Source organism: Gekko japonicus, unplaced genomic scaffold (genome assembly GCF_001447785.1).
Source record: "Gekko japonicus isolate JY-2015 unplaced genomic scaffold, Gekko_japonicus_V1.1 scaffold2829, whole genome shotgun sequence".
Classification (NCBI taxonomy): Eukaryota; Metazoa; Chordata; class Lepidosauria; order Squamata; family Gekkonidae; genus Gekko; species Gekko japonicus.
Window position 1 is genome coordinate 126018 of NW_015165909.1, and position 25050 is coordinate 151067.

At 45.7% G+C, this 25050-nt stretch overlaps 1 protein-coding gene across 1 annotated transcript in view; it reads right to left on the bottom strand.

Annotated features, from left to right (window-relative positions):
• Nucleotides 1-713: 713 nt before the first annotated feature.
• ZP1 (zona pellucida glycoprotein 1) overlaps nt 714-25050 on the bottom strand; it is a 43657-nt gene continuing 19320 nt past the window's right edge. The window contains exons 5-14 of the mRNA XM_015411386.1: nt 20831-20949; nt 17327-17603; nt 16199-16342; nt 15754-15938; nt 15562-15659; nt 8194-8321; nt 7914-8103; nt 7663-7813; nt 5593-5674; nt 714-817 (exon numbers count right to left, since the gene is read on the bottom strand). Coding sequence (XP_015266872.1) covers nt 714-817; nt 5593-5674; nt 7663-7813; nt 7914-8103; nt 8194-8321; nt 15562-15659; nt 15754-15938; nt 16199-16342; nt 17327-17603; nt 20831-20949 — 1478 coding nt within the window. The remainder of the gene's footprint in view (nt 818-5592; nt 5675-7662; nt 7814-7913; nt 8104-8193; nt 8322-15561; nt 15660-15753; nt 15939-16198; nt 16343-17326; nt 17604-20830; nt 20950-25050) is intronic.

The following is a 25050-nucleotide window of genomic DNA, read 5'->3' on the forward strand; positions in this document are numbered from 1 at the left end:
CTAACTGGCCTGGCTCTGTCCAAGGGATGCTGCTATCCTCACTTTCCAAAAGGCTGTGTGATTATTGGGAGGTGGTGGGAACTTCTCAGTGGTCCGCTTTTCTCTACTAATGTGGACTGTAATGATTCCCTGCTTCCCTTTATCTTTTTCTTGGCGGAGCTGCTTGTTTCCTTCTTTGTTTCTCTGCCCATTAAATATGTATAGATATATGCTGCCCCAGCCTAGGGAACTGAGGGACCATCTAAAATCCTCCTTTTGTCTGATAATGGCACACAAGGGGCTGATGGTGATTCAAACCTAACAAACTGCTTTATTTTACTTTTGAGGGGAAATGGTCAGGTAGGTATCAGGTTTAGGACTTAGATGATGAACAGGCATGAGGTAACTTTGTATTTGTATACATATATACAAGACCTGGTTTGTCACAGTCCAGTAGTTGATTATACAGACAGGTCTCTAAAACTGTTGAGAGAAATCTTTTGGCAGTCTTTATGTAAATAAACAAGCATAAGCTTCTTTTGGGCCAAAAATCATAGAAATTGTAAATTAGTCCACAGTTTAACTTTTATGCTATGTAAACAGTGTGGGTTCCACATACAGGTGGCGAGGATAAGACAAGAGGAGGGGGGAAATGATAGAAGCCCCTTTGGGTCCTCACTGAGGGGAGAGAGGCCGGGTACAAAATGAAGTATATGGCTTTTAATGTCCATATTTCACCACTGAAACCTTCCTTTAGAAATGCTGATCAGCTTCTCTTCTAGTTTCTCAATTTTTATGATAGTGTCTTCTTTCCTACCATTCTTCACGAACGTAAGGACTAGAAGTGAACACATTACTCAAAGCCAGAGTTCTTGGAGTGCTTGTTTCTGTATCTAGGTCATAGTTCCATACTTAACCATCTGATGGGGGTTAACAGAGAAAGCGGTGCGGGCCCGTAGGCAGGATTTTTTTAAATTCGGGGGGCTTTTAAATACATCAGGGGGCACCCCCACACCTCCCCCCAAGGGCAGCCTCCTCCGGGGGGGGGAGTACTGCTGCAGATTCACAGGAGCTGGAAGGGGAATATTCCCCCTCCCCCCAGTCTGGAAGCAGTGATCCCAGGTAGGAGTCTGGCGACCTGTCCAGATCAGGGAGTGCCAGCCGGGGGGAGGGGGGCTGACTGAAATGCTGGAGCGGTGACCCCTCGTGGGGGAAAAACGGATGGGAAAGAGCGAGAGCAGCGGTAAAGCCAAGCAGTGAGTGGGGAAAGGAGGCAGAGAGACTCCTGCTAGGGGGCCAGGCTGGGGAGGGGGTGGGTGAGCAAGCAGGGAGCCTGGGACCTCAGGTGAAGGGGAGGCATACAGAGTGACCAAGGAGGACGCAGAGAGGACAAAGGCGGAGGGGCGCAGCAGAGCGGGACTGGGGGAAGGAGCCCTGGCGGGACTTTCAAAGCAGCCTTGTTTGCCACAGCTGCAGGCAGACAAGGTGAGCTGAAGTGTGACAGGCAGAGCAGCGAGGAGGGCAGAAAAGACCTGCTTCTGCTCTTCCCACATGGCCTGCCTTCCTTGGAAGGTCTTCTCTTTGGGGGGAGAGGCTGGACTCAGCAGCTTCTTCTTACTTCCACCGGTCCGCCCCTCCCTCTGGCCCATGGCAGTGCCTAGTTGGGGCTTAGCAGAACGAGGCTACCCAGTGTCTCTCACCACTCCAGCTGGGATAGGTGCACTTGGGGAAGGGGCAATGGGAGGGAGGGTCCTCCGCCCCCCCAGAGAGTCATCGGGCCTTGGCAGGAGGTTGGGGGGGGGCTGGGCCCCAAGTGGCCCCATCGTAGCTACAGGCCTCTGGGCTAGAGTGTGGCTTTGATATAGATGCCAGCTTCAGGCGAGATTGAGGATCTAGCACAGGTGTGTACCCACGGTTTGATGGCTTAATTTTAGAAACATGCATTTTTTTAAGTAGTCCCATTCCCTTAGGTAACTAAATGCCAAAAACAATTATTCATTTCCTTCTTGGATGGTAAAGTTCAGATAGTGCAAAGGGAGACAGATGAAATAACAGGACTGTGTCGCAAAATCTTAACGTTCATTGGGCTGATGGAAGTACCTACAGCTTCTGCCTCTGTTCTGCTGCTACTCTTCTCCTTGGCCCTCCAGTGGAAGCCTGGGTGCCCACTCCCTGTCAGGATGCCAACTACAGGTTCTTGGGGTAGTTGAACCACTCGCTCATAATACAGCTTGCCTACTCGTAAGATAGGTTTAGCTTCGCCTTGAACTAAGACACTTTCTCCTTTCTCTCTGAAACTTGACATGGAAGAGATTCCTTTGATGAACAGTTCTGAGAATTCCACCCAAAATTCCAACTGGAAGTTAGTTTTCTGCCACACCCAATAAGAACAAATGGAGCATTAAGCCACATATGCCTATTTCTTCCCAGTTCCATTTCCAGCTAATTATTTAGAACTGCACTAAAAATCTCACTGGGGGCGTGAGGTAGATTCCTTTAGTCTACATCAGTCTGTTAAACAGATTAGATCCCTAACAGGTTTCACATCTTCTCAGGATATGCATATGAACAATCAGGGATAGCTGTCTGTGTTTCAGTTAAATGTTACCTGAAGCATTTTCAGGTATGAAGAATGAGAATCCATTTTGAACATGCTGCCAAGGTGAATCATTGGCCAATGAGCACAAAGGGAATATTCTGCTGTTTCTTGCAAGAGGGGGGTCACACTCTCCTCCCTGAAGACTTTACATACTTAATACTGCAGTAATACTGTACCCAACTCTGCTTCCTGGGACCAACACCACCAGTCATGATCAGAAATCTATCTGCTTCACTTTGTACCCCCACCTTTCACCCAAACGGGGACCGAAGACAGCTTACGTCATTCTCCTCCATTTTACCCTCACAACAACCCCGTGAGGTAGGTTAGGCTGAGGGAATGTGACTGGCCCAAGGTCACCCAGTGGGCTTTCATGGCATGAGTGGGAATTCAAACCCAGGTCTTCCAGACACTTAACCACTATACCACACTGGCTCACCTGTGAGTTAGCATTGGCTTTTATTTTTGTCTTACATCTCTGCTACAGAGAAGAGTCAGGATCTTTTACGGTTCCATCTCCAGAGCATGGTCAGCAATACGACCACAGAAGACACAGTTGCCACACAAAGGAACCACAAGACAACAGAGTTAAAATCTGTTTGGATTCCTGAGCCTGGAATAGATACACAGTAACGTTAGAACTGCACTAACACAGTAACACCGCCTTACTCGGATGGCATCAGTGAATGACCAGGTTGGTTTCAGCTTCAAGATTTATAGCTACTTTCCAGCAGCAAGTGTCTGCCTTCTCCACGTACATAATGGCTACAAAAGTCCCCCCATTCATGTAATAGCCACCATGGCCAATCCCACCTTCTGCAGCCATTAAATAGTGGTGGAAGACATCACACGGTTTCAGATGTACAGTTGTTGCAGAAGTGTGGGGGGCAAGCAGCAGAGCTTCCTGCTCTCCAGCCTTCTCGCCTTTAATTCCAAACAGTCTCCCTGTGTACCCTTCACCCCCAACTCAGGGAATGCTTCTCACTGGCTTTTGCCACAACTGTTTATAGGCTAAGGCATCTCAGTTTTTAAAACTCCAGTTTTCTGCTACTAATACCAAGAAAAATGGTCACTTGGGGGGGCAGGGTACTATGAAACAAAACAAATACCTTTTAACAGCTTAGGCAAAAAGCTGAAGCCTGGCTAAAAAGCCAATAGATGCCTATTCATTTGGTTACAGGATATGTTCCTGCAGAGGGCAGGGGGTTGGACTAGATGACCTGCAAGGCCCCTTCCAACTCGTAACATTCCATGATTCTATCAGTCTGTTGCCCTGACTTGGATAGCCCAGGCTTGTCAGATCTCAGAAGCTAACCCTGGTTAGTCTGTGGCTGAGAGACCACCAAGGAAACCCAGGTCGCTACACAGAAGCAGGCAGTGGCAATGGATGTCTCTTGCCTTGAAAACCCTACCTGGGATTACCAGGAGTTGGCTGTGGCTTGACAACAAAAAATTAAAAAGTCTGATGCCCAAAATCAGCTTCCAGAGTGTGTGTGCGTAGGGAAACATGGGTCAGCCACTCGCTGCTCCCAGTCATCTCACAGTTCCAGAACAAAAGCAGTATACTTATCTCATACCCATACACCAAACCAGGGGGGCCAACTGAAAAATACGTTGAATTTTTCAAGCCCCCCACACTTGAATTTTTGTCAGACAGAAGGGGATGGCTAGTTATCACCAGACATGACGATTAAGTGCCAGAATTTAACAAAAACGGACAGTTCCCTGCTCCTCATGCAAAGGGAGGGTAACTGAAATGGCTCACGTGTGCTGAGCAGTTAGTTGGACTCTGAAAGACTGATGCTTTGTTCTACAGGGCAGTCTAACCAATTATGAAGCCCCTCCATTTACAGAGGATTCAAGCTGTCAAGCAACACTTAGCAGGGAGGGAACTGAGCTTGAAGCTTCTGTGAAACAATGGACAACTTGTTCAAAGAAGATAAGTTGCCCCCTAACAGACCAGCTGCTTGAAAAGGAGGTTTTTGGCTTAATGAGCTAGTTTATATCCACTTAAGTCAGTGTTGATCACAAAATGTTTATTCTTCATGCCTTGAAAGATTCCTCCATGGTATTCCATTGTACATCCTGGGGTGCTACAGTAAAGTGATTTGTATTCATTTTCAACAATTAGCTGCCAGGAAACCTTCAGTAGTGATTCATGGACCGACAAGTAGCTATGTGGTTTGAGTCCATTGGTAGCAATGAAAATAAGACAGGATCAGCGAGATAATCTTATTACAAAGGAACTTACCATTAGACACTGGCTGCTTGGTCTCAGGAAAGATCACAGGTCCATGAGAGCTTGCCAGATCCACAGGCTCTGTCCTATTCAGAGGGTTCAAAAACCTACGGCCTCCTAGGAGATGTAGCAACAAGAAACTTTTGAGTACACTGACAACGTTTACATATAATGCTAGACTACGCTTGGCCACAAAAAAATAACAGCAGTTAAAGTGGTGAATCACCTTTGTCATGATTAACTCAACTGCTTGTTCTAACTGAAACATTTGAGGTGCTTGTTCATGTGTGTGAATTGCTACATGCCCATTGGAAGACTGTCGTGTGCAGCATATAGATCTCCTCTTAAACATGTACACAGAATTCTGCAGAGGGGGCAGTTTGGAATGGGAAGATCTTAGGCAGAGAAAGGCTTAGGCAACCTACTCCAAATTATGATTTCTGAAGACGCTTCTCTTTACAAAAGAGACATCTGGGTTTTGCTACATATAATTAATGTATTTTAACATAACAATTTTTCTTCTCAGATTTCATTTTCAATTTCCCAACTAGTCTTGCAACAAGATACCAGTCTTCCTCCCTAAAATGTTCAAGCAGTATCTTTCCTCTAGGGTATAGTGGGAACTGTACTGGATGAACCCTCCTGAATCAGTCCCAAGCAAGAGTGTGAATTAACAGCTCTTGTGCTCATGTACCCCTGTCTTTGGAGGGACTGGTGCTTATGCCAGGTTTTCACATTTGGAACCAATGTGCATCAGGCAAGAGAGGTCACTTACTTGAAGATCTAGTGCTGCATGTTGTTCTGCAAGGCTCAAACTGGGAGGAATAGCAGGCTGATGCACTACAGAAGAGGTACACCTGAAACAACAAAGTCTCACTCAAGTTTTACATTGAAGTTCATAGCCAAGATGTGGACACCACTCACTAAGGGTTCCTATTTTACTACTAAGATACTTGCTAAAGAGAAGGCAGTTTGATTTACCAACAAGAATACACTGATACATTGTGAGCAGTACATTTCTTTGGGCTGACCCCGAGTTCGCTGTACAACAAGCACAAGGTTTATCGTCAGTAGAGGAAGAAAGCATCCTTATTCTATTTTGCAGTGTTTTTTCCCTGTGCGGATACTTATTTCCACCAACAGGGGGCTCTCTCTCCCCCAACAGCTTTTCCTACATAGTAGACTTCCTGAGTTTGTAGAAAAATCAAAAACTAAAAAAAAAAATCCCTTCAGGGACGGCTAAATTCCCCCAAAAACCTTTTGAAATGGCCTCCGATCTGCTTCAGGCATCAATGGTGAGAGATTAGAATGTTTGGTGGGTGGGGCTTCTAACTGGCTTTGTCAGTAAAAGGGTGGGGGAAGGGCCCTTTCCAGGCCTCTTTTGGCCTTTCACGGCGGGAGGGAAGGAGGGAGCCTTGGGGCCAGGCCTCACAAGGGTTGCCAGTGCCAGGCTAGGGAATTTCTAGAGATTTTGTGGTGGACTCTAAGGAGGGCTGGGTTTGGGAAGGGAGAGGCCTCAGCTGGGTATAATGCCACAGAGTCCACCCTCCAAAGCAGCCATTTTCTGCAGGGAGACAGACCTCTGCTGTCGAGAGTCCAGTTGTAATTCTGGGGGGTCTCCAGGTCCCACTTGGAGGTTGGCAACTCTAGGCCTGGCAGTAGTTTAGGGTTGCCAGGTCCCCCCTGAATTGCATGACTCACCTAGCCTCGGTTGTTTGCTATCGTTCATCAGCAGCCACCCTATGAAAGCCAGTGAGGTGCAGCAGTTAGAGCTTCAAAGTAGGGTCTGCAAGACCCAGGTTCAGATCCCCATCTTGCAGTGGAAGCTGACTGTGTGATTTTGGACCAGTCACATATTTCAGCCTAACCAACCTCACAGAGTTGTGCAGATAAAAAGGAGGAGGGAATAATGAAAGCTGCTTTGGTCCGGGTGGGATTTGAGGAGGGGAGGAACTTCGGACTGGTGTAATGTCATGCACTCCACCCTCCAGCCATTTCCTCCACGAGAACCACCATTGCCAGCCTCCAGGTGAAGACTGGAGATCACTCAGAATAACAACTGTTGTCCAGGCGACAGAGATCAGTTCCCCTGGATAAAATGGCTGTTTTGGAGGGTTGAATCTATGGCATCATACCCTGCTGAGGCTGCTTGCCACCCCAAGCCTCACTGTCCCAAGGCTCCACCCCCAAATCTCCAGGAACTTCCCAACCTGGAGCTGGCAGCCCTAAGGTGAATTGATCTCTGTAGCTGGGAGATCCGTTGTGATTCCCAGACCGCTGCCACTGCTGCTGTGGGGGGAGAGGAAGCAGGTGGGTGGCTAGGAGCACTGCCACCACTGCTGCTGCTGCTCTGCAGAGTGGGGGAGGGAGCAGGCAGGAGACTGGGAGAGTGATGGGGGCAGAAAGAAAGAATGATGGGGTGGGGGCAGAAAGAGAGAGAAAGAGTGATGAAGTGGGGAGGCAGAATAACAAAGAGAAAGATGACAAGTCAGAAAGAAAGAGGAAGTCACATGCATGGAGGAGAAATAGAGAGTAAGAAAAGGGGGGCAGAGGGGAGAAATAGTGTGAGAGAGGTAGGGGGTGGGGAGAGGAAGCAAAGGTGTGACGAATGAGATAACCATCCTGCAAGTTCCTTGCGGGTCTCCACTTGTTTATTACTAATATATCCTAGTTCCCCATTAAAGTTTTCTAAACTGAAAGACAATGTTTGTGAAGAAAGTACAGCACAGCAAAGGAGAATGATAGCTGGCTAGCAAGTTTGTTGCTCTTTGGGACCCACTGCACCATGGAGGCTTCCTGTCTATGTATTGCTCCCTGGCAAGCAACTGTAAATATATTGCCTTACCAACTGACTGAGCAGCACCTGAGAGCCAGAGTCCACAAATGTGAAAGTAGAAATGGTGAAGCGCTGGGAGTGAGTCGGAAAAGGCAGCTCAGACGAGGCAGGCCCTGGAGGCACCCGCTGGGTCCTGTAGTTGTCTCCTTCAAATGGGCACCTGGGAACAAGAAGCATGGCCGTTCTTCAGACAGACACTGGGAGCCAGCCCGCACGCACGCCCGCCACAATCGAGAACGAGCGGCTTCTTCTCCACTCACCCATCCACCAGGATCGGCCACTGCAGCAGCTCAAGGGGATTAGCACTGGGAGTGGCCCAACAGTCATGCAGAACCAGGACCAGGGACGGGTCCGATCTCTGCAGGATGCGAACCTCCACGTGCACAGGGTCCCTGAGTACCTTCACCACAGGATAGTCTCCATCCAAGTAATAGGATTTGTAGCTGGCATCTGGGGATGAGAGGCAAAGCAACAGTGTCGGCAGCGTGCATCTTCAGGAGAAGACCGTGGTCTTGGCACCAAGTGGAGGAGAATGTTTACCTGTAGCAATGCGCAGTTCCAGCCTGAGAGGCCCCATCTGGGAAACTGGAGCCGGGGTGGGAGGCAAGAGGACTTCAGCCTGGACTGGCAGGAAGTCAGTGGCATTGTAGACGCAGCGAGCATGGAGACTGCGTGCAGAAGAGGACAGATGGCTCATTTATTAATATGATTTCTCTATCCTACTTTTTGGTTGTAACATGCCCCTTATAGAAGCTTACATAATATTTCATAATTATTACAATATTACATAATATTGGTTTAGCATAGGAAAAGGAGTACGACAAGGATGTATATTGTCACCTTGCTTATTTAATATATATGCAAAGTACATCATGCGAGATGCTGGCGTGGGTGAATCACAAGCGGGAATGAAAAGATCAACCTCAGATATGCAGACGATACCACTACTGGCAGAAAGTGAAGAGGACCTAAGGAACCTCTTGCTCAGGGTAAAAGAGGAGAGCGCAAAAGTGGGCTTGAAGCTCAACATCAAAAAAAACCTAAGATCATGGCATCCGGCCCCATCACTCCTTGGCAAATAGAAGGGGAAGTCGTGGAAGTAGTGACAGACTTCACGTTCCTGGGATCCCAGATCACCGCAGACTGTGACAGCAGCCATGAAATTAAAAGATGCCTGCTCCTTGGGAGGAAAGCAATGGCGCATCTCAACAGCATGATAAAAAGTAGAGACGTCACCCTGCCAACAAAAGTCCGCATGGTCAAAGCAATGGTATTCCCAGTAGTCATGTATGGCTGCGAGAGTTGGACTATAAGGAAGGCCGAGCGCCGAAGAATAGATTCTTTTGAACTATGGTGCTGGAGAAGACTCTTGAGAGTCCCTTGGACTGCAAGAAGATCAAATCAGTCAATCTTAAAAGAAATCAACCCTGACTGTTCCCTGGAAGGCCAGATAATGAAACTGAAGCTCAAATACTTTGGCCACCCAATGAGAAGGGAGCACTCACTGGAGAAGACCCTGATGCTGGGAAAGATTGAAGGTCAAAGAAGATGGGACGGCAAAGGATGAGATGGTTAGACAGTGTCATAGATGCAACAAACATGAAATTGAGCAAACCTCAGAGGACGGCAGAAAACAGGAGGGCCTGGCGAGATCTTGTCCATGGGGTCGCGAAGAGTCGGACTCGACTGTGTGACTGAACAACAACATTGGGGGGGGGGGCTGACTTCAGCTGTATTTGTGTCTTATTAGGAAGATAATTGCAAGAATTTAGACAAATATTGGACAGAAAGGTTGCTTTGCTCCCTGCTCCCCACTGCAAAGTACACTGGTTAGGCCCTATTAAAAGCATTAAAAATTTAGTGTGAGCATTGCACTTTCTGATTTACGTTTTAGTCTGACTCATTCCCCATTATTGGAAACAATGTTTTGCGGTGTGCTGGACCTCCCCTCCCCTCATGGCTACTATGGCTTATTTATTTTATTCTCTCTTGTTCCGCCTTAGCATCTAGGACTGAACATGGAGATTCCCATTAGATATTCATCTGTGACTAATTACCCCTGATAGAGCCATCCTCTTGTCTGTTTGCCTAATCTTTTCTTTAAAACCATTGACTCCACTGGCCACCTCTCTATCTTCTGGCAGAAAATTCTATAAATTAATTGTGTGTTGTGTAAAGACTTCTGCACTTAAGTCACAAATTCATAGAATCATAGAGTCGGAAGGGACTTCCAGGGTCATCTAGTCCAACCCTCTGCACAAGACAGGAAATTCACAAATACTTCCCCCCCACACCCACAGTGACCACTGTTCCACACCCAGAAGATGACAAGAAACCTCCAGGATCCCTGGCCAAACCGGTCTGGAGAAAAATTGCTTCCTGACCCCAAAGTGGCAATCAGCATTTCCCTGGGCGTGTAAGAAAGGGCCACAAGAACTAAGCACTGAGGCAACCCTTCCTGCCCTCCCGCTCATGATCTGCCTACATTCACAGAATCCACATTGCTGTCAGATGGCCATCTAGCCTCTGATTCAAAACCTCTAAAGAAGGAAAGCCCACCACCTCCTGAGGAAGCCTGTTCCACTGAGGAACTGCTCTGTCAGGAAGTTCTTCCTAATGTTTAGCCAAAAACTCTTCTGATTTAATTTCAACCCGCTGGTTCTGGTCTGACCTTATGGGGCAACAGAAAACAGCTCCACACCATCCCCTAGATGACAGCCCTTCAAGTACTTGAAGATGGTTATCATATCACCTCTCATTCGTCTCCTCTCCAGGCTAAACATACCCAGCTCCTTCAACCTTTCCTCATAGGACTTGGTCTCCAGACCCCTCACCATCTTCGTTGCTCTCCTCTGGACACCTTCCAGCTTGTCTATATCCTTCTTAAATTGTGGTGCCCAAACTGAACACAGTACTCTAGGTGAGGTCTAACCAGAGCAGAGTAAAGCGATACCATCACATCTCGTGATCTGGACACTGTACTTCTGTTGATACAGCCCAAAATCGCATTTGCCTTTTTAGCAACCGCATCACACTGCTGACTCATGTTCAGTGTATGGTCTACTAAGACCCCTAGATCCTTTTCACACATACTACTGCCAAGACAAGTCTCCCCCAACCTATAATTATGCATTTGATTTTTCCTACCTAATTGCAGAACTTCACATTTATCCCCATTGAAATTCATTTTATTTCTTTTAGCCCAGTTTTCCAGCCTGTCAAGATCATCCTGTATCCTGACTCAGTCTTCTACCATATTTACTACCCCTCCCAATTTAGTATCATCTCCAAATTTAATAAGCATTCCCTCTGTTCATCCAAATCATTGATAAAGATGTTGAACAAAACAGGTCCCAGGACAGATCCTTGAGGCACTCCACTTGTCACTCCTCTCTCCAAGAAGATGAGGAGCCATTCACAAGCACTCTTTGGGTGCGATCTATCAACCAGTTACAAATCCACCTAATAGTCATAGGATCCAAACCGCATTAATCCAATTTGTCAACAAGAATATTATGTGGAACCTTTCAAAAGCCTTACTGAAATCAAGATAAACTATGTCTACAGCATTCCCTTGATCCAGCAAGGTAGTAAGTTTCTCCAAAAAAGAGACAAGGTTAGTCTGACATTACTTGTTCTTGAAAAACCCATGCTGGCTCTTAGTAATTACAAATGTCCTTTCTAAATGCTGTTTATTTGTTCTAGAACTTTTCCAGGTATAGACATCAAGCTGACGGGTCGGTAGTTACCTGGATCCTCCTTTTTCCCCTTCTTGAAGATGGGGACAACATTTGCGCACCTCCAAACTTCTGGCACCTCACCTGTTCTCCACCAATTCTCAAAAATAATGGACAGAAGCTCAGAAATTACATCCACAAGTTCTTTTAGTACCCTTGGATGCAGCTCATCTGGCCCTGTGGACTTTGTTTCATTTAAAGAAACTAGGTGTTTTTGCATTACCCCTATATCAGTCCTAGGCTGCAACTCCCTTCCCTCATCATGTGTTCTGTTTTTGTCACGTTGAGCACTCCCTTGCAAGAGAAGACTGAAGAAAAGTAGGAATTGAGCAGTTCTGCCCTCTCTTCATCACCTATTACAATTTCACTTTCCTGTCCCCACAATGGGCCTACCATGTCCTTGCTTTTTAGTGTTTCTCGCTAGCCTAAGCTCATACTGAGCTTTAGCTTTCCTAGCTCTCTCTCTACAAGCAGTGGTTATTTATTTATATTCATCCTTGGTTATAAGGCCCTTCTTCCACTTTCTGAATGAGTCTTTTTTATTTCTCTTTAGAAAGCTGTTTATGGAGCCACCTTGGCTTCTTTAGGTTCCTCCCATTTTTCCTTCTAGAAATCGTTTCTGATTGTGCCTTCAGTATTTCACTTTTAAGAAACTCCCATCCCTCTTGAACTCCCTTCTTCTTAAGTATTTCTGACCATGGGATTCTACCCAGCATAACTTTAAATTTGTCAGAATTTGCTTTCCTGAAGTCCAACCTATATGTCTGATTATGTACAGCTTTTACCTTCCCCAAAATTGTAAATTCCAAAATTACATGGTCACTATTACCCAGGGTGCCCATTACTTTCACCCCATCAACCAGATATCCGGTTGAAATCTCCCATGACCACCATGTCCCTCTTTGAGAACTTTATAATCTGTTCTAGGAGTGTCTCATTCAAATCCTCTGCCTGGCTTGCTGGTCTATAGCAGACCCCCACCATGATATCAGTATTATTTCTTCTTTTATTTTTACCCAGAGACTCTCAACTGGACTTTCATGCTCAGATGCATGTATTTCCTCACACAAGTATATACCTCGAACTCCTTTGCATATTAGGCCACACACCCCTAATGTAGCCAATCCTCCAAGAGCTTACAGAGCTCTTCTTACAGGGGCTACTGTAAGCTCTTGGAGGATTGGCTACATTAGGGGTGTGTCGCTTAATATGCAAATGAGTACCTGCTACAAAAAGAGCCCTGCGCTGGATTAGGGGTGTGTCGCCTAATATGGAGAGGAGTCCCTGCCACAAAAAGAGCCCTGCCTGAGCTCCTCCACCCTTCCTTATTTGTCTGTCCCTTTTAAATAAGTTATAATCCCTGAATCCAGTATTCCAATTGTGAGTGTTATTCCACTAAATTTCAGTAATGCCTATTAAGTCATAGTGCCCTTCCTGTATTAGGACTTCAAGTTTCTCCTGCTTGTTTCCCATACTCTGCACATTAGTGTAGAGAATCAGAATCCATGTTTCATGCACCCTGAGGTGTTTGTTTCTGTACTTACATGTCAGTTAATGTTATCTAACATATTTGCCACTCCCCGCAAAACTTTAGCGCTCTTATCTCCAGTTATTGGCTTTGCATTTTTGTCTTGCTCCCCCACAGGATTTAGTTTAAAGTTCTCCTTATTAGGTTTGCAAGGCTGTTTCCAAACACATTTTTTCCTACTCTCGTGAGGTGCAAACCATCTCCTGATAGAAGAGCTTCATCTCAAAAGTGTAAGCCATGGTCCAAAAATTCAAACTTTTCCTGATGACACCATCTATGTAGCCAGTCACTGATCTGCAGTATTCTTCTTTCCCTTCCTAAGCCACGGCCTTCATCAGGAAGAACTGACAAGAATACAACCTGCGCTCCCAGTTCATTCACCTTTTTACCCAGAGCCACATAGTCTCTTTTAGTGTGGTCTGGGCTGTGCTGGGCTGTATCATTTGTTCCCATATGGATGAGCAAAAAGGGATAATAATCCATGGGCTTGATGAGTCTTCCTACCCTTTCCATCACATCCTGGATGTGTGCACCCGGTAAGCAGCATACCTCTTGAGACAACAAGTCCAGTCGGCACACTTTAGCTTCTACCCCTCTCAGTAGAGAATCCCCAATTACCAACACATGCCAGTTTGGTGTAGTGGTTAAGTGCGTGGACTCTAATCTGGGAGAACCAGGTTTGATTCCCCACTCCTCCACTTGCACCTGCTGGATGAGCTTGGGCGAGCCATAGTTCTGGCACAGCTGTTCTTGAAAAACAGTAGCTTCTGTCAGAGCTCTCTCAGCCCCACCTACCTCACAGGGTGTCTGTTGTGGGAAGGGGAAGGGAAAGGAGTTTGTAAGCTGCTCTGAAACTCCTTTGGGTAGTGAAGGGCAGGATAGAAATCCAATCTCTTCTCTTCTTCTTCTTTGCCTATATTGGGGAGCAGAGACTTGAGTCCTCTCATCCACAGGGGTCTGAGAAATTTTCTTCAAGCTTTGTGGAGGCTGGGGGCAGAGCTCTTGTTCCAGTGGTTCAGAATCAATATCTGTGGGGAGATCCCGATTGCTTAATAACAGAGGCTCAGAATGTCTCTTGATCTTCCTGCCCCTGTGGGTTACGTTCTTCCATGTGCCTTCCTCTTGTGTTGGGTGCTCCTCCAGTTGCTGAGATACCTTTCCCTCCTCCTCCTGTTGGCGTCTCAGGAGTGCTTCATGCGTCCTATCCATGAACTCTTCACCTTCCCTTATAAACTGGAGTGTGGACAAGCATGCCTCAACTCCCCGTATCTTCTCCTCCAGCATGGCTACCAATTTACACTTGCTGCAAGTGTAATTGCTGTTACCCTCAGGTAAGAATACGAACATGCCACAGACTTTGCACGTCATTGCCTCAGCTCCCTCACCAGCCATGCTGTTGTAATCCTTTTCAAAATTAGTTCTGTTTAACTGACACTTCTTTGATAACTTCCCTGCCGAACTGCCTCTCAACTACTTGTGAAGGGTTTGCAGAAGCAAAAACTAACTTAACAAATATAGAGTGTAAGACCTACTCAGCCTTCTATGGAGTCCCCAGGCCAGACCCACAGGGCAAGAGCCTGGCAAGGAGAAGCCAAATATAATTAAGGCTCACCCAACAGAGGGCGGGGCCAGCAGTCAGCCCCAGGCAAAAGAGACAAACAGAAACCACACTCCCTCAAACAAGCGTCACTCTTCAACAGGTTATACACACCCACATACCCTCAAACACTATCCTCCCACACAGTAACCTCACCTACTCCTCAGCAGTTAAGGAAAGGCAAATAATGAAACACTCACCACTCCAGCAGCAGCAGCTCCCTCTCCTGCCCCTTCTCAGAGCCCAACTGGCTGTGGGCCCTTTCCCCTAAGCTCAGTCATAGGGGCTGTGATCACTTAGCAGCAAGGAAAAGTTTAGAGATGGAATTCAGGGTAACCTAACTGCATTATTTAGCTATGGCAGCACAACATCTCTAAACAGCAAATACCTACATTTCTCACTGTGTGACTCATAAATTTCCCTCTTGAGTCTTCTAATGATCACAGTTTCCAGATGCAGTCAGCACAATTCCATGTATGTTTACTACTAAGTCAATTCCTGTAAGTTCAACTGTACTTACTTCCAGGCAAGTAAGTATAGGCTTGCAGGCTACACTAGTTTAGTCAGTTGGTGGCTGGATCATGCACTGGGTGGTGGTGTGGGAATGCCTAGAAGACCACTGAGTCCAAAGGCTACTTGTACCACTGCTACAACTTCCCTCCCACTGCTCTCAAGGGCCTCCTGGCCTCAGGAGCAAATCTTCGGGTGGGTCTGTGAGGCTGCAGAAGATGGGACAGATACCGTCTGCTAGTGGAGCTCAACGTGTGAGTCTTGGCTGGCCTCCAGATCATGAAGTCATTCATTTATAGATTCCTGCTCACCAAACTGCCATTAGAGGGAGAGGGAGAGGCCAGGCCATTTCCCCCCCTTCAGTCTTGTTGGCAGCTCCATACCTACTACGGTTGAAACTTACATGAAGGTGCTGTCTCGGGTGATGGATCCATCTGGCCCATTTTGGATATCAATGCCAGAGATTAGCTGATTTTCATAAATTAGTCTGTCACCGATCACCTAGGAAGTACAGAAATACTACGGTTGAAACTTACATGAAGGTGCTGTCTCGGGTGATGGATCCATCTGGCCCATTTTGGATATCAATGCCAGAGATTAGCTGATTTTCATAAATTAGTCTGTCACCGATCACCTAGGAAGTACAGAAATAATGGAATATGTATTCATCTACACAACAATTTCAGCACTGTCCGTTTCCCCTGGCTTAAAAGCAGAGGCATTCTCACCTGGACTGTTGTGCCACACTGGGTCAGGGGGAAGCGAAAGACAAGGAAAGCCTCTGTTCTCCTGACAGGGTCACACCCCGCTTGGGCGTAAGACAGCTTAACAGTGTCAAGGACAACTGGGTAGTCTGACATGTCCCTGGAGACAACCAGGATGAAGTGGCCTTCCTTGAGGCATTGAACAGTGACTGCAAGGAGTAAAAGGATCATAGAACAGGTCTCAGCAATAGAGTGACAACAGCTACGGTATCTTCATAATCCATTTGCCCTCTGGGAGATGGCAGAGCCATTTCAGCAAAATGTGTAAGATTCTGTTGTACAGCTGCATCATCCTCTTGGCTCCCCAAAGCTCACAAACAGGAGACATTCACAATGCAGCACCAGATAGTTCTTGAACAATCACACCAATATTAGGAATTCTGTTCACCAATCAGATGCCAGGTTTTACCTGTGTTTCCATAGTAACAAGGAGTACTAATGTCACTGTCGTCATAGCAGCAGCTAGCTTGACGGCACGTTGCTTGATCATAGGTATCAGCACAAGGGATTTTGCTTCCCAGAACTCGACATTGTTCCATTGTTAAATGAGTGCCTGCAAGAGCCCAAAATAAAAGCATACCATCAATTCATTCATCTGTGGGAAGATGCACAAGCACCTTGATGCTGAATTTGTATAGTGCATCCTCACCTGTACTGTTTGGGCACACATTATCAGCACACAAAACATTCGGCACTAATATCATTGCCGGTTTCATACTGAATCCTCTACTAGCACCCAAACAAGATTTCAGAATTCAGTTTTTCATTATCAAATACCAAAGGTTTCTATGAAACCCTCTTCATTGTTTGTTTTATTAGGCATCAATAAATATTGACCGACATAAGTATGCAGCAATAAGACACTTGGTGTTGAATAGTTATAAGACAACATTACATTTTACGGTACAGAGCAGCAAGATTTATCTTGGAGAGTAGAGAATGACATACGTTCCCACACAAAGAAAGCATATAAAAAGTCTGTGGCAGAGATAGAAAACAGGTTCATCTAAAAGTAAGTATTTAATAGATTTAATACATACCTGACTACTTGCTGGAATAACTATGTCAGTATATTACTTAATATTGTAAGGGGAATTCAAAATGTCAACTCGGGTAGTAGCCAGGGGTCATTTCATAGAAAAAGAGGTGCAGGAGCTCATTATCATAACTCATTAGCATAACTTATTTGCATATGCCACACCCCCTGACATCACCAGAAGTGTGTCAGAAGGCAACACCCACCGCTCAGGCTCCACTGGACTGTTTTGGATTGCTAGCTATTGGGGGGAGGAACGTGCAGATCTGCCCTCGTAGAGGAGGGAGAGCTGGTACCTGAATAAAACTTGGTCTTAAAGGTGCCACTGGACTGTTTGGGGCCATTTCAAGAGAATTATGAGCAAAAAGATGTCATCTAGAGTTGGCAGTGCCACATTCAGTAAATGCAGAACCCAAAGTTGTGCTTAATGAGGGAACTCATCATGCATGCTGAGCATTTGAAAACCAAGGAATAGTTATTACATAGTAGAAGTTCACATACCTATGTTGTATATTGAAGGATAGAGGTGAGGCAGCGGGCGCACCGGGCCAGGCTGGGGCTGGGCAGGCAGCGGGCGCACCGGGCCAGGCTGGGGCTGGGCAGGCAGCGGGCGCACCGGGCCAGGCTGGGGCGGCTGGGGCACGTGTCGCATGCCATCCTCTGGTGTTAAGATGTGCTCTTCTGGTTTAGGGCAGACCATGTTGATATCGTTAAAAGTAGCAACACGTCTACTTCTTGTCAGTTCCTCCACTCGGACCTTCAAGTGATTCCGGCCATTCTGAAAAAGTCATCAAATTCGAATGTTATGGTAATGCCACTCCAAGTCTCTGATGTTTTGGCTACTTGTGCTTGGGGTGCCAGATCAAGTTTTACACAGCTTAGTCATTTCTAGTTGAGAACATACCTGCAGAAAAATAGCAATCTTTTTTTCCTTGTGGGCAACATTTTAATTTTGGGAGGGGGCAGTAATTATGAAGGGTAAGGTAAACACTGACTGTCTAAATGTGTTGGTATTTCTAGGCTGCAAATGGTCAAGGTTTTCCTAAAAGGAGGTCTTGGCAGTTTACAAAAACAGACTTAGATTCTGTAGCTTTTGCTGTAGTGATGAGCCAAGATCATCATCTTCTTAGCAAAATGTTGTTCTCTTTCTCTGACTTTTGGAGATTAGGTTTACTCTGTCCACAACCTGTGGTCTCCCCATAGGTGCCTATAGATCAGAGTATATCAGACGCTGCCTTATCCTGAATCAGAGCCAGGGGCGTAGACTTTCCAATTTCCCGGGGGTGGGGGTGGGCTGGGCCAGAGGCCTGGGTGGTGCCAGGTCCTTAAAAGAACTGGGGCCCAGTGACATCATAGGGAGGAGCCAGTGACATCACAGGCCATTGTCACTATCTATGGAGGCAGAGCCATATGAGATTTAGGGAGGGGCTTTCCATAAATGTTGGGGGGGTCTGAAAACCCCTGGGAACACAACACCCCCATCAATGCCCCTGCACTGGGAGGTGGCCAGTGATTGTAGTGGTATCTCAGTTATCTCTGGCTGTGTCCTGTTTTTGAAATTCACTTTTAGAATAGTCACTTTAAGATCTGCAGATATACAATCCATGTGCATAAGACACACAAATGGTCACAAATTGGAAAATAAGGAGGGCAACACAGAAAAGCCTGTAGGGGAACATTTTAAAAGTTTTCCTGGACATTCGTTTCCAGGAGTCTTGTTTCTGCCTTATTCATAAAGGTGACTTTGTACTAAATTGTGGCATCACAGATTCCTTCGTTTGGTAAATGCATGGCTGGAGTCTCTGAGTCAGGGCAGAATACAAAACAGTTGCTGTGCCCTCAATTTCTGAGCAATGTACAGAGTTCAGAGTAGTAGCAATCTTCTCAGTACTGCTGGACTGGAATAGCAGTCCCTGGGATTAGCAGAAGTGTTCTGGGATTGGTATGACAGCTCCTGGGATTTGCAGCAGTGTCCTGGGACTATCATTCTATTCTAAGGGCTGTCATTCCAGTCCCACAGCACTGAGCCTATTCCCAGGGGCTGTCATTCCACTCTGTGACCAGCCATTCCAGCCCCAGAGCACAGATTCTCTTCCTAGGAGCCATCACTCCACTCTGGGGGGGGGGTGTCATTCTAGTCCCAGAGCTGAGATTCTATTCCTAGGGACTGTCTTGTGTGCATGCAAACAAAAGCTCATACCCTGACTAAACCTTAGTTGGTCTTAAAGGTGCCGCTGGACTCTAAATTTGTTTTACTCTGAGTGCTGTCATTCCAGTCCCAAAATAGCCTGTCTGGGCCCAAAGACCTTAATGGAAAAACCATTCCACATTTCCTTTGCAACTTTTTTTGTGCTGCAATGTATTTCAGTGGAGCCCATACAAGTCAATTGGCATTCCTTGCTCCCATTATCTCCAATAGGACTTCAAGCCTCTCCCATTGTTTTCAGTGGGCAATCCTGTCATTCCTTTTAGTACATCCCAGTTGGTTGCCCCTTTGAAACTATACCAGACCATTTTAAGTAACAGCAAAATGAAGAGTGTGAACATGTACAGAGTGCTCATTCCTAGCCAATGTTCTCTCTTAGCTGCTCACAGGGTAAAAGGGAATTTTAAAAGGTCTCTGATCTGCATGTCTCCTCGCCCCCCAATCTTGTCTGTGGCAAAGAACGTTATCAAGTCTCTTTCCCCACTGTGGTAAAGGCAGTTAAAGTTTCTAAAGACTAGCATTTGCTAGGAGAAGGGGGGGAGAGAGAAAGGGGATGTTTAACAATCCCATTGTCTATCCTGCTAGCTCAATTAAGTTTTTGTAAGAAAGTGAGCCTGGAAGGGAAAAATTGAGGCCAAAATAAAATAACCCACACAGGAAAGTTTTAAACTCAATATTGCCAGGCACTGGTTTGCCGGGGAAGGCTCAGTCCTCCCTGGAAAAATTTGGGAAAGGCCTGGGTCCCCAAGCCCCTCCCATAGTTTACGCTTATGAATCAGAGCTTTAGTCCATCAAAATCAGTATTGTCTACTCAGACTGGCAGCGGCTCCCCAGGATCTCAGGCAGAGGTCTTTCACATTACCTCATGCTTGATCTATATTAACAGAAAGCTTTGTTACAGAGACATTTCAACATAGGAAGTAGCAAGTAACTCAATTTGGACACAGGTTTTTTTTGTGTGTGTATTTTTGCATTTTGTGTATGTGAGTGCCCATGCCTGGAAAAGAAGAAGAGAAGAGATTGGATTTATACCCTGCCCTTCACTACCCAAAGGAGTCTCAGAGCAGTTTACAAACTCCTTTCCCTTCCCCTCCCCTATGAGGTAGGTGGGGCCGAGAGAGCCCTTTCGAGAACTGCCCTTGAGAGAACAGCTCTGAAAGAACTTATGACTGACCCAAGGTCACACCAGCAGCTGCATGCGGAGAAGTGGGGAATCAAGCCTGGTTCTCCCAGATTAGAGTCCACGTTCTTAACCACTACACCAAACTGGCTCATGGAGACCTCTGAAGACTCCTACTGGGGCATGGAGGATGTTCAGAGAAGTGGCTGGATAGCCTTCATCGGCCTCCCAACCCTGGTATCCTTTGGAGATCTCCCATTCAAATACTTGCCAGGGTCAAAGATCTGATGAGATCAGGCTTGCCTGGGCTGTCCAGGTCAAGGCGACACAGATTTAAAAAAAAGAAAAGAAAAGAAATGGAGCGACACACTTTTTTCATGGGGATACCTTGGTACAGATTTAAAGCCTGGTGCATGTGTTTCAATATCATCCCATATAGAGCAAGTATTAACCATCCTATAAACACAGAACAGAGTTTTTCATAATTCTGTCCTTTCCAACAACTACTTTGTTCAACAACGACTTCCCACAGCACTAAACTAAAATTTCCGACATTTCAATTAGCAACATCTTGCCTCAAAGTCTACAAACCTACACTCGTCTGTTCTTCCCCGACACTACCCATTACCTTTCCACCCCTGGCCAGCAGGGCCTCAGAGCAGTAGCTGTTAGACCTTACCTTGTACTGCACGTGGCAGCCCTGGTAGCCAGCAGAAAATACTGCTCTGTCCTCATTGGATGTGACCCAGTGAAGGCAGATAGAACAATTTGTAACTTCAAAGGCTGTTCCAAATTCATCTGTGGACAATTATAATCTGATGTTTTACTGTTTGTGAACAATGTTAAGTAGCATAAATTTTTCTAAACAGAGCAAAGATGTGGATCAGTCAATTAGATGCTATGGTACTCACCCAGAAGCATTCATTAAAATCCATTCATTATTTCCATGTGGGTTCCTGCCACAGTAATCTCAAGGCTACACTATTTTAATACAGTCTACATGAGTCTGCACTTAAGATAGCTCAGAAACTTCGGCTGGTACAGAACACCATGGATTGACTGCTGTATGGAGCTAGGCAGAGTGTGCATATTACATGTGTTCTACAGTCATGCCACTGGTTACTAATTAGTTCACAGGTTCAAGTTGTTGCTTATTATTCATTTATTTGATTTATACCCCGCCCTCCCCATAAAACCTTGTATGGCTTAGGAGCCCCCTATTTGCAGAACTGCCTCTTCTGTTATGCTCCACTAGGACAGCTTGGCTTACCCAAGCAAAGCTTTCTCCAAGATCAACAACTGCCTGCCTGCCCGCCTGCCCTCTCTGTCTCTGGCTCCCACCTGGTGGAATGGCCTGCTGGAGGAGGTGAGGAAAGGTCATTCAACAGAATGTGTAAAGCAGAATTTTGCACAAAGGAAATAAACTTCAACAACAGAGAATTGTTCAGGAGGACATTTTATAAAGTGAATAGGATTTAACTGTCTAAAAATTGTAGGCAGGTTTTTAAAAATTCCTGCATTGAGTTCTCATTCTGTAATCTGCCTTTGGTCTCAGTAAGAAAGGAAGGCAGACCATACATGAAGCAGACAACCTGTCTGGAGGTGTCCCCTGACCCTTGGAAGCAACATGGACAGGAGCCAGATAGAGTTTACAGTAGGGACACCTCTCAATGTCTTCCAGATATTGAGTGAACATGTTCCTGCAAAGACATTTTAAGGGCTTCTAAGATGGTAGACCTTTCATTCCAATAATAGAACAACAGCATTACAAGGCAATGTACATTTATCTTTAAGCTAAAATATCATTTCTAGGTAGGTTTTTTTTTTTTTTTTTAAACCCTTCAGTAAAAATTTCTGTCTTAAGAAAATTGCTGATTTTCCCAGACAAATTCCTATTTACAAGCCTTCAGTAATCATACACTGAAAATAGGAAATACCTAGAAACCATGTCAGCTCTCTTTGTTTCATCCTAAATTTAAGTTTAGATCATTTAAATTTGTAGTAAATTTTTATTTATTGGAAAGCTAGGATTCTAGATGGATCCTGAAGGACAAAACAGTCCTCTCTTATGTGGATTTGAGAAGCAGGTTTACAAAGTAGAGAGAGACCATGTCTCATAGTTTCAGAGAGAAAAAACCTGCTAGAAAGTTTCTTTAAAAATTAGCCACAGTCATAGTTTGATCAAAGTACTGGAATACTAGAGGCGTCTTAAGTTCTCATAAAGGTCATGGACACCTGGCCCATACCAAACAGTGGGAGAAAGACAGCATTAAACCCAGAGGCAATGCTTAAGTGGGAAGGCGATGAAGTATAACCCAGCAGCCCATCAAGGCCTGAGATAAGGGAGACAAGCCAGGCTCCCACTCTAAGGGAAACCTGCGTTTTCAGGCAGAACAACTTTTGCTATAAGGGAAAGTTCTACCTGTTTTTGTGCAAGGCCCCCCCCCCCATTGGTTTGTTGCTCAGCTACTCCGCTATCTTACTATAGCTAGTTATTTCAAAATTAGCTTTTTTATCTTATTTTTTACAAAGCAACTGGCCTTTTGTTAGTATAGCATCCGTTATCCACAGATCCTAGAATATTTGTCAGCACCAACCAAACTATAACTGCAGCCTACCCATAAAGGCTTATGTCTAAAAGCTACTGAACTGATAGCCTGTAGGACAGCCAGCCCCAACAGGGTCAGAAAGTGAAGCCTCTCTACATCATGGTTTAGAAAAACACACACCCTTATTTGGTTCAAAAATCAAAAGTGAGAGAGGAGTCAATAAGAGACACTTACCAACAACTTTAAAGCGGACATTAAGATTTGGTTTAGGGAGCACTACTAACTGCATGCTGCGCTCTCCACAATCATATCTATGAGGCAAAACGGGAAAACTCGCAGGCAGGAGTCCCTGCTGCTGCCCACAGGACAAGCCCACTAGAAACAACAACAGGAGTGTTAAGGCTCTGCAGTAGCTGCAGCCTAACATCGCTGCTGTGGTGCAAAAGCAAAAGCACCCACGATAGTCTTAGTGTAGTTCCACTACCCAAAAGTGCTCAGGGACTGGCCTTTATAGTGAGGGGAGGGGTTGTGAAACTCTTGGGCAGACTGGCACCTGGAGCTGCTGTGTGGAACTTTTCGAGGGGTCATGTCAAAAGTGCAAAGTTCAGAACAGAAAGGAAATGAGTAACACCCATGTGCCACCAAATTGTTCTGGTACACCTTCATGTGTGACCTTCTCCTATAACCAGTCTCTCTCCTTCCTTCCTTCCTTCCTTCCTTCCTTCCTTCCTTCCTTCCTTCCTTCCTTCCTTCCTTCCTTTTCTCTTTCTCCTTCTATCTTTTTGTCTCTTTTAGAAGTGCTGAGAACTCAGATTTCCTACCAGACCCCTTGAGTTGTGGGCAAGTCAAATGAAACTGATCTTGAAAAGAAGGGACTGAGAATTTTGCCTGGAACTGGCAGGTGTCATGCGTGCCTGACCTCAGGTCACAGAAGTGTCATTGGCATATTGTGCTGTACTTTTCAACTTCTGACTTTTATTTTAAAGTACAGTTGTGTCTTGTGCAGAAATTCAACAAATGCATCTTTTCCTGGAATGCTGGGGGAAATAATCACTTTTTGAATCTCTGACTGTTAAAAATAAAAATCCCCTTTTAGAGGAAAAACGGACAACCCAAGTGTGAGGTACCCTCCTCCCTGTATGACTTCTGCCATCCCCTTTCCTTTCACCTCAGAAGCCCAAACCTTTCTCCTGACAGATATAAAAGAATGGCACTGAGAGCGTGGTTTTAAATAACATAAGAGGTAAGATTTATTCTTTAAAAAAGTGTAGGGAGAAAATGGTTTTAAAGGTTTTATCTGAACTAAACAGTTGGCCACCAGCCAGTTTCTACTATGAGCTCTCTTCACACTGTTGCAGGCTTCTTAAAAGTCAGGCAGGGATAATAAGAGCAACAAACCCTCTACGATATTTCTTTGCCATAGGCAGGCAGTTGTAATGTTACAGATCATCTACAATGCATAACTCAAGGCTTCCCAGGTGGGCTGGAGATCTGTCTGTCCCTGCTGGGACTTTCCCCGGGGAGAATAGAACGACAGTCCTTCCCTCTGTGTGTGTGTGTGTGTCTGTGTGTGTGTCTGTGTGTTGGGGTGCGCACTCTTAAACAGAGGCCTGCCCTTTTGACTCTGGCAAAACCTCTCCGCAGAGTCTCATCTGTCCCTCTGCTCTGTGACACCCTCCTGTGTCACTGTGCCCCAGACTAAGGGGTTTCCCTCAGAAGGAAGCCCCCCCCAAAGCCCCTTCTCAATAACTCTCTCCCAGAACCCAGCTCCTCCGACCGTCTCTCTCTCCCCCCAACTGATTCCCCTTTCCCCCTCCGAGCCGAGCCGCCTCCTGGATGCATTCCGCTGTTCTCACCAGTCAGAGAGAGCCTCTCCCACTGCCTACTTAGTTCATCCCACCAAGTATCCGTGGCTTTTATTTCCAGCTGATGTGGGGTTGACACTGCTCATTAACTGATTTATTTCTAGTTCATCATAATCCTCAATACACATTTTTGTTCTGAACTGTGGATTTCAGGTAATGTGACTGTTGCAGCTTGTGCAGCAGGATGGACAATGAGCTGTGGAGATGGGTTGTCTACTACCTGGAGAAAAATGTCTTGTCACTTTAACAGAGGCTTAATAGTTTGTTATTTCAGGTGATGTTATTTACCTGCATGACATCAAAAGATTCAAACCATAGGACATTTTTCTCTGGGCTTCTGAAGCCAGTGTAAGCTACCCTCAGGACTGTATGATAATGGCGTGTGAATCTTCCATGTGTTTAAATTGACACATATGGAAGAAGAGACATTTGACCATTATTCCCTACCATATGGATTTCCTGTAGAGTTTAGACATCCCTGTACT